The sequence below is a fragment of the Crotalus tigris genome, unplaced genomic scaffold, assembly GCF_016545835.1.
Source record: "Crotalus tigris isolate CLP2741 ecotype Arizona unplaced genomic scaffold, ASM1654583v1 scf7180000020588.15403103151:6194809, whole genome shotgun sequence".
Classification (NCBI taxonomy): domain Eukaryota; kingdom Metazoa; phylum Chordata; class Lepidosauria; order Squamata; family Viperidae; genus Crotalus; species Crotalus tigris.
The window spans coordinates 4,235,363-4,244,400 of record NW_024098092.1 but is presented as its reverse complement, the minus strand read 5'-3'; the positions used below and the strand labels follow the sequence as shown (position 1 = coordinate 4,244,400).

General features: G+C 46.6%; 1 protein-coding gene across 1 annotated transcript; it reads left to right on the top strand.

Annotated features, from left to right (window-relative positions):
- The first annotated feature begins 72 nt into the window (after positions 1 to 72).
- RER1 (retention in endoplasmic reticulum sorting receptor 1) lies at positions 73 to 8,956 on the top strand. Its single transcript, XM_039367840.1, has 7 exons — positions 73 to 341; positions 4,806 to 4,891; positions 5,371 to 5,475; positions 6,109 to 6,208; positions 6,982 to 7,060; positions 7,215 to 7,350; positions 8,228 to 8,956. The coding sequence occupies exons 2-7, from the start codon at positions 4,811 to 4,813 to the stop codon at positions 8,315 to 8,317; spliced, it is 591 nt and encodes a 196-aa protein (XP_039223774.1). The 5' UTR covers positions 73 to 341; positions 4,806 to 4,810; the 3' UTR covers positions 8,318 to 8,956.
- Positions 8,957 to 9,038: the final 82 nt, after the last annotated feature.

The window sequence follows — 9,038 nt, the reverse complement described above, 5'->3', positions numbered from 1 at the left end:
TGCCTGAGGCCTTCTGGGAGCGGTAGTTTCCCCCCACCTTTGCGACGCCCTCGGCGGGAGTAGCTGAGGCCTTCTGGGAGTTGCAGTTCTCCGAGCTTGAGGGGCCTTCCAGCCGAGGCCAGGCTTCGTCCAACGCAGCAGGCCTCTCTCCCCGCGGGGCTTCCCGGCCGCTTGGCCTTCGTCTCTCCCGCCTTCCTCCTCGCCCCGGTAGCGGAAGCTCTGCCGCCGGCCGCGCGGTTCCGCCATCTCGGAAGGTGGAGGAGGAGGAGTCGGTGGCGGCGGCTCCTCTGCCTGGTCAGGCGGGGCGGGAAGCGGAAGGAGGGGACACCCGGCGTGGCCTGGTGAGTTACCCCGGGCCCGGGCAGGCCGCGGCCTAGCCGTTGCCTTGGCAACCAGGCCTTCCAGGGCGGGGGAGACATGGGGGGGGGCGCCTGGGAGGACCCCCCAACTTTAATTACTGGGTGTGAGGAGGCGGGGGCGCTGGGCCTCTTCCTCAGTTTCCCCAAATGGGGGCCGGCCATATGGGGGAGGGGGTGGCTTTGCGTCCTCCTTTCTGGGGAGCAGGGAGGGGTTGCTTCCATCAAATCTCTTGGGACTCTGACGTCCATCATCCCCAACCAGGACAACGGCGGGAACTGTAGTCCAGAACTGGTGTGTGTGTATGTGTGTGTGTGTTTGTTTGAGAAAGAGGGAAATGTGCTCTGAGTTCTGGGTTTGAATTAGTTACCTGACTAGTCATGGTGGTCCTCGACTTACAACAGTTCATTTAGTGACCGTCCAAAGTTACAGCATCCTTTTAAAAAAAAGTGACTTAGGACCGTGTTTCAGACTTAGGACCGTTGCAGCATCCCCAGATGCTTGCCAACTGACTTGCACTTACGACGGTCGCAACAGCCTGGGATTATGGGATTCACTTTTTGCGACCGTCTGACAAGCCCAGGCAATGTGGAAGCTGGATTCACTTAACACGCATGTGGCTAACTGAACCAGTGCAGTGATTCACTTAACAACGGAGGGAAGAAAGATCGTAAAATGGGGCAAAACCTGCTTAACAAATGTCTCACTTAGCAACGGAACAGAATTTTTGGGCTTAATTGAGATCATAAGTCGAGGACCACCTGTATCATAGGACACGTAACTTATTTTTACCCTTGACTTCTAGGTGATCTATTGGGGGGGGCATGTCTCTTATTTTATCCTACAACGCCCTTGTGAGGTAGGTCAGGCTGAGAGAGAACAGCTAGCCCAACTTCACCAGTGAGCTTTACAAAGGTGTGAAGATTTGCACCCAGATCCACTCTTAAGTTTCTAATGGGGAGACTGGAGACTTGTCATTATCCCTGTCCAATGCTAGCTAAAATGGGATAGATTTCTCTCTCTCTCTTCTCATCATCCTTTTATTCCAAGATACACCCATTCACACCATCTCCTCTGGCCCATGAAACCAGCTCTGAAGCTTTAGGTCACCCAGTGGTGCCTTTTCCATCAGTCGTGGCTTATAGCCCAAGGGAGGAACCCAGCCAACATTAGTGGTTTCAAAGGAGTGAGATAAACCATTAAGTCCCTTGGCTGCTACTGAAACCTCTGCAGTGTGTTCATCTCCAGCCTAGTTGTGTGTGATAATAAGTTTCTTGAGAAAATCTCCATTTTACCGGCAGTGGATGCCATTGGTTTCATGGAAGAAATTTGGAAATGGCTGACCTTGGGGGTAATTTTTTTTTTTTAAATCTCTTCTTTAATCAAGTAGCTAAATAGTATGAATGACAAACATTAGCCAGGAGACATTTCTTTAGTTTACACCCTGTGAAGTGTTTTTTTCCCTGAATTTTTCTTTTGAGGTGCGCCTGATAGTCATGCTTTCTGCTTTGCTCCCCTTAGGAGTCATGTAAGCCCTAATTAAGTTTTTCTGAATCCAGTTTAGGTGAGAATGCAGCCACTGGCATTCATAAACTTCAAATAACCACTTAGTCTAGTGTGTGAACTCTGGGCCAAGCCGAATCTTTATTATTATTATTGTGATGATGATGATGATGATGATGATGATAGATCATTGCACAGTCAGCCAGATGTTCAGACTGGATTTGGCATTTTGTCTACCTATCGAGTCCTTACCCAGGACCTGGGATAGGCAGATGTGGATGTTGGATGGTATCACAGGTATCGTCGCAGGATGGAAGCAGTTCCTAGTAAGGCCGCCTTTTGCAATGGACTAATAGCGAATTTGTCAATGCCAGTGGTGTTCAAGTGGTGCTCCAGTTGTTTTGGGATTGCACCCAAGGAGCCTGTGACTATTGGTACTAGGATGTTTGCAAATTATGATTTGGATCCCTCTGCTTTACACTTTGCTCGGCTTTTCTTGAGAAGTTGCTTACAGAAATTGTAAGTGCTCCATCACTGGAAATCTTAAAGAAGAAGACTTAAGTCTTAAAGAAGAGTTTGGACAGCCATTTGTCTACAATGTCATAGGATTTCCTGCTTGAGCAGGGGGTTGGACTAGAAGACCTCTGAGGTCCTTTCCGACTCTGTGATTCTGTTAGAGATTTGTAATTCTAGCCTCGATTTTGTAGAATTGGTATGTTCAGTGGCTTACCATTTTTTGCAGCTTGCTTTTCTTGGGGAAAAAAATCTTGGCACATTTATAATAAATGCAGTTCTTATAGATGCTTTAGAGAGGTAAAGGAACGCGAAACTGGAACGCAGTTAATCCCTGCCTCCAAATTAATAAGGTGAGTTAGACTTGCCTTGGACTGGAAAGAGTAATAATATCTGAAGACTAAGGGGTGGCCAATCTTGGCAGCTTTAAGACCTGCAGACTCCCAGAATTCCCCATCCAGCCAGGCAGCGAATGGAATTGGTCTGTAAGTTTTAAAGTTGCCGACATTGGACACTTTTGCCTTATCTTACCAAGGGCCAGCTTTGCGCGACAGCTTCCTTGAAAGCTAACCCTGCTGTGGCCCGTTTAGTTTGCTTTAAAAGTGGAACTATTAAGTGTACAGAAACTTGGTGTAGACAAACTCTGGGTTTAGTTTCCTTCCTACTCTTTTCCCAACCTGCCTTTGATGTCACACTGGGAGATTTGACAACAGTTGCGTTTTCCCAAAGTAACATCCAGGGTTGACGTAAAACCTAACATCGTCCCGGGCTAACAAATAGCATCCATGTTTTATTCTTACCCTTAGTGCTTTCCCGTTGTGCCGTTGGTTTAACTTCGCTTTACCACGTATGATCCCAGCTATTCTGGTTTGCAAATAGGGTTCGTTGAGCGTACTGAGTGATACTTGATGGTTGGTGGACCAAGAGCCACAGTTAAGTTGTAATTTGGAGTGATGATGTGTGCCTTTAGCTTTGTTGTTTAACTGGATATCAAGGCGAGATCTTTTATACTCAACTTCTGGTTAGATTGATGTGGTTTATCGTTTTGGAATTCTTTCCTTTTTGCTGTGTTTTGCTTCCTCATTGCTGTTCTTACGAGAATATTCTCACGTTTGGAGTTGTTTAATAATCATAAAGCTTGCTCTCTTTCCTTGGATGTCAATTCACCTATAATTTCTAAATCTAATTCCTAGGCTAATATCATTAATATCCTTGTTGATCTTCCAGCAGATTCCAAAATTACATGCCAAAGTTGTTGTTTTTTTCCCCCCTCTTGATTTCCCAGTTGTATTTTCCCCCCACGCAGTTTTTCACCCACGTGCTAGCGAAATCTCTTTTTGCTTTCCTGTTCCTGGAAAACTAATTTCCCATTTTCTCCGCCCTCCAAGCATGACATACCAGGAAGTTGTGTCACGCTTTCGCTGATGTGGCATAGCAGCTCCAGTGATTCCCTGAGTGGGCTTAAAGAGAAAGGCAGCTTTTCACCCTTGGCTTAAACCAAAGAAACGAAAGTGTAGTTGCAGAAATCCAGAAGGCCTTTTCAGTCTTAATGTTTATTTGTGGTTGTGTTTATTTGTAAGAGAAGAGGAAGGCCTAGGAAAGGTGTGAGATCAGGTTTTTTGAATCAAAAGGGGACTTTGCTTCGAAGCCTGTTGTGTTCCAAAGAGGAACTAGAGCACTCTCACAAACACACCCCTGAGTGAAATATAGCAGGCAAAAGAATGTGGTGCACTGAGTGAATGTTTTCTCTGGTCCCCGAAGCCCAGTGCAAATTGCGCGCGATTTATCGGTTTTCACATCACACACCCAAGCTTTGCCATCAATCCCGCAGCACTTTTCCTTCTCCTGAATCGACCCACACACCGATTACACAACAACAACAAAGCAGGGAAGCGTAGGAAATCCTCAGCGCACGACTGTAATCAAGCCCGACGCTTCCGTCGCTAAGCGAGACCCTGGCGAAGCGAGTGTTCTCCCGCGTTATGACTACCCTTGCCACGGTTGATAAGCGAATCGCTGCGGTTGTTAAAAGTTAGTCACCCGGTCGTTAAGTGAGTCCAGCTTCTGCTTTGACTCGATTTGTCGGGCGGTTGCCAAAGGGGATCACGTGACGTGCACACACACACACACACACACACACACACACACACACACACCAGGGACACGGCAGCCGTCGTAAATAGGAGTCGGTGGCCAAGCGTCTGAATTTTGATTGCCTGACCGCAAGGATGCTGCGGTACTTGTAAATGTTTAAAAAAACGGCCGTATCTTAAGTCACTGTTTCCACTGCTGTTGTAACTTCAAGCGGTCACTAAATGAATTGTCGTAAGTGGAGGATTGCCTGCCTGTCGCTTCAAGTGAAGGGCATTTCTAGAATTTTGTATTGCAAAATGTGATGTGCCGAATTGTTTGTTTTTTTTTCTCCCCTACAGCAACAATGTCAGAAGGGGACAGTAGTGGCGAGTCCATCCATGGTAAACCTTCCGTGGTCTATAGATTTTTCACAAGACTGGGACAGGTGAGTTTCACCCCTGGGGGCGAACAGATCCCTAAACATCCCCGAGTGATTAAATTGGTATTTCATCCAGTCGAATTAAAGCAGAAAGAGAAAAGAGTTGGTAGTGAAGTGACTTCTCTGACCTTTGCTGGGATGTGGGAAGGAGCATGTTGGAAGGAGTATGTCTAGCTATAGTCTGCTTGTTCATTTGACCCCGGGACACTGCAACTCTCCTGAGTGCACACGGGTTGCCGAGGGTCCGAATTTTAAATCGCGGGCGTGTGGGAACGCCATTACGGTTGTTAAGTAAAAAGGACCGGCCGTTAAGTCGCTTTTTTCAATGCAGTTGTAACTTTGAACAGCTGCTAAATGGGCTGTCGTAAGTTGAGGAAGACCTGTCCTCCACAAACCATGGTTAGTCCCAGTTGTAGGAGCTGTAAGGCTTGCAATTTTCTACCAGTCAATTAATGTGCTGAACAATCTGTGTTTTTCCCCCCTAGATTTACCAGTCCTGGCTAGACAAATCTACTCCATATACAACAATCCGATGGGTGGCAACATTGGGTTTAAGTTTTATCTACATGATTAGAGTTTATTTACTGCAGGTAAGAAAAACTGAACTCTCTGCCTTCATCTGGAACCCCTGTCAGGAATCAGAGACCGTTCAACAGGTTGCCAATTCCTGACAGCAGTTCGTTAGCCCGTTAATGTTTATTTTATTTTAGCCGGTTAAAAGATTTATTTCTCTGCCCGTGCTTTTAGCTTCCATCTTTGGATCTTGCCTCCAAGCGCAAAGAACCTATTTAAAGTGGGGGGAAATAGCTACGGGCTACCCAAAGAATTTAATTTAATTTAATCTTTCTATGGAGAATTTACTCAGCAGAGGCTTCTGCTTGTAAAAATAGCCCTGACGTGGAGATGGGTTTGTAAATCACACCCATTCTTCATATGCCGTTTATTCTTACCTTACTTTGTCCTCATCCTTGGCTGGGGGATTCTGGGATTTGAAGTCCACCCACCTCTTCAGGTTGCCAAGGCTGAGAAAACCTAACCCAATAGATTGTAGTATGGCTCCTGCAATTTCTTGTTACCAACCAAGCTGCTTGTAGGACCAATCCTGGCTTCGGATTTAACCCTTGTGCATTGCTAATTATGGACTCTCTGGAACAGGAGCTTCTGTTCTTGAAACTTAAGTTCTCTGACCTCCCGGTTCTTGAATTCTGTCTTTTCCTTTCCAGGGCTGGTATATTGTGACGTACGCCTTGGGTATCTACCACCTAAACCTCTTCATAGCTTTCTTGTCGCCAAAGGTCGATCCCTCGCTCATGGAAGATTCAGGTATATAAAGTTGGAATTTTGGGGGAAAAAATGGGTTGATTTGTATTTTCTACGGACGCCGTCGATCTTTACGGATTGATTGGATTAAATTTGGAAACCTTGCTTGTCCCTTGACGGTGTGGGTTGGGGTCTATGCCTCGTCTTAAACCACAAAGTGATTGAAATTTTTTTGGCCATTGCGTTTAGTATCTGGCGCTTGCATTTTTAACCATGGTTTATGGTTAGTGTCCTGTATAATCATAGCAATCTGAGCTTGATTCTATAAATCCTAGTTCCATAGATTAGGGGTGAATATACAGGAAATCTTTGACTTACACCCATTTGTTTAGTTACGACGGCACTGGAAAAAAGGGAATTGTGGCCGTTTTCCACGCTTAACGGCCGTGGCCACACCCCTAGGGTCACGTGATCGGAATTCAGACCCTTTAATTCAGACGCCGGGCAACTGACTCGTATTTATGATGGTCGCAGCGTCCCCTCGGTGTGGGAAGGAAGCTTGTAGAATGGGGCAAAACTCACTTTAACAAATGTCTCGCTTCGCAACAAATACGGGGGCTCAGTTGTCGTAAGTCAAGGACTGCCTTTGCAGAGCATCGTCATTTAGAAGTGAAATGGGATCCCCTGTGAGGATTCTGAGACTTGAGCCTATTTTGCAACAGCAGCAATAAAAACCCAGCTCCTGAACGGACCATCTTCATCTGCCTGATCAGGCCGAGATTTTTAACAACTCCCAACTTTGCAAATCATGACTTTTCTTCTCTTTTGTTTTTTAGACGAAGGCCCTTCACTACCGACAAAACAGAACGAAGAATTCCGGCCTTTTATTCGGAGGCTGCCAGAATTCAAGTTTTGGTGAGTGGACGCAGATAATCGGGGGCTCCCTTCTCGTCTTTGCCCTTCCGGCGTTCCCGCAGAGCGAGGTTTCTCTCTCCCCTGACAAGGCGGGCAGCTGGAGCGCGATTGTCCCTGCCTGCTAACCCCGGTTTGCTTCCTTCCTTCCTCAAAGGCATTCTGCTACAAAAGGGATCCTGGTTGCCATGACCTGTACATTCTTTGAGGCTTTCAACGTTCCAGTTTTTTGGCCCATTCTGGTGATGTACTTCATTATGCTCTTCTGCATCACGATGAAGAGGCAAATCAAGGTGAGTGCGGAAGGCTTTGGACCAGCAGGTCCAAGCTTGGCAACTGGTGGACCTCAACTCCCACAAGTCCCTAGCCAGTCAGGCTGGCTGGAGAATTCTGGGAGCTGAAGTCTACAAGTCTTAAAAGTTGCCAAGGTCGGACACTTTAGAGCAGGGGGTCTTCAAACCTGGCCCTTTGGTGACTTGTGGACTTCAACTCACACACTGGCTGAGGGATTCTGGGAGTTGAAGTCCACAAGTCACAAAAGGGCCAAGTTTGAAGACCTCTCTTTTAGACCCTGAAATAAGTGGGGGGGGGGGGGAGAGAAGAGATTGCCTGCAATCCCAGGCAACATGAGATTTGGTCATTGAATTCTCCCATTTGGGGGGCCGGCATAGCCCTGGGTAGCAAAATAAATACAACCAACCAGGTAAGGCATGCTAGACAAGTGCAATTGAAGGAATGTGTGAAGGTAGCCAAACATTGGTTACATCAAAGTAACAAGAATTTCAAAATGCTTTCATGCCAAGCAGATGTAGCTGGCTACGCCCATGGCCAAAAGGCTGACGGGAGATAACCTTGATCATGAAAAGGTAGCTTGTTTGGAGCTGCTGCTTCACACTCTGCCAACGTTCCTCCAATTAGCAGATGGTTCAGTCCTGATCTGTTGGGCGAGCCTCATTTGCCCGTGTCCATGGAGCGCTTAAAGCCAAACAATTGTGGCTTTAAGTGGATCCTGCTCAGAAAAACGTAGCTTAACGTCCTGTGTGAAGGGAACCCTTGTTTGTCTAAATAGATCGGCCCTTGGAGGTGTTACTTGCATTTTGGGAAAATGGGGAGGAGAGGGGGGGGGAAGGGGGGGAGGCGTCGTCTTAAGACATGTGTTTTTCGTTCCAGCATATGATAAAATACCGATATATACCCTTCACCCACGGCAAGAGGAGATATAAAGGGAAAGAAGAGGCAGGGAAGACTTTTGCTAGCTAGAAACCCTATCCCTGAAATCTGCTGACCAACCTTTTTCCTGCGTTATAATTAAAAAGACCGCTTTTGAGCCATTGTAACGATGCCTCTGGTTCTTCATGATCAGTCAATAAGGAGGGCGACGATCCAGAAGATTCATTTTCTGTCTCTTCAGCTGATTGGAAGAGGGGTGGGTGGGGGGTGTCTGATTCCTACCAGGAGAATTCTGCCTTTTAACTTGCCTCTTCTGAAATTGTTGCACTGTGGGAACAAGCTATTTTATCCGTCCGGGGCCTCTTTTCTCCTCCCCTTGGGCAGTTATCACATGTTTACACCTAGGTACGTGTGTGTGTGTGTGGGTCTCTCTGGGATCCGAAGGCACTGGGTTCTTGGCTTTGCATATGTGGCTTGGTGACTTCGCAAACTTTTCCAAGGGCCTCCTGCGCGTGTATTCCAGATGTGTGGTTGTGCATGCAGACCAAAACAGGTAGGGAATTAGAAATTTCTTTGGGAGGCCTACTGCTAGCATGGAAAGGGAGAATATCGGTTTATTTTATTTTATTTTAATTCTCCAACCCAGTCTGCACACTGTACCTTGCTGAAATGAGAGAACTGTAATAGGAACCTGGGACACAATGATAAAGACATTCAACTTCTGATTGAGCTGGAGAGCAATCCATGCCCTGTGCTAGTTTAACTTAAACTTGAGCATTTTGAATTAAACTTGTCTTCACTGACTGAAGGA

What these genes read in the sequence shown, in the direction of transcription:
- RER1 (XM_039367840.1), top strand. Translation starts at nt 4,811, where the DNA reads ATGTCAGAAGGGGACAGTAGTGGCGAGTCCATCCATGGTAAACCTTCC. An exon ending in TTAGAGTTTATTTACTGCAG is followed by an intron (nt 5,476 to 6,108) that starts GTAAGAAAAACT and finishes TTTCCTTTCCAG; the next exon opens with GGCTGGTATATTGTGACGTA. An exon ending in CGATGAAGAGGCAAATCAAG is followed by an intron (nt 7,351 to 8,227) that starts GTGAGTGCGGAA and finishes TTTTCGTTCCAG; the next exon opens with CATATGATAAAATACCGATA.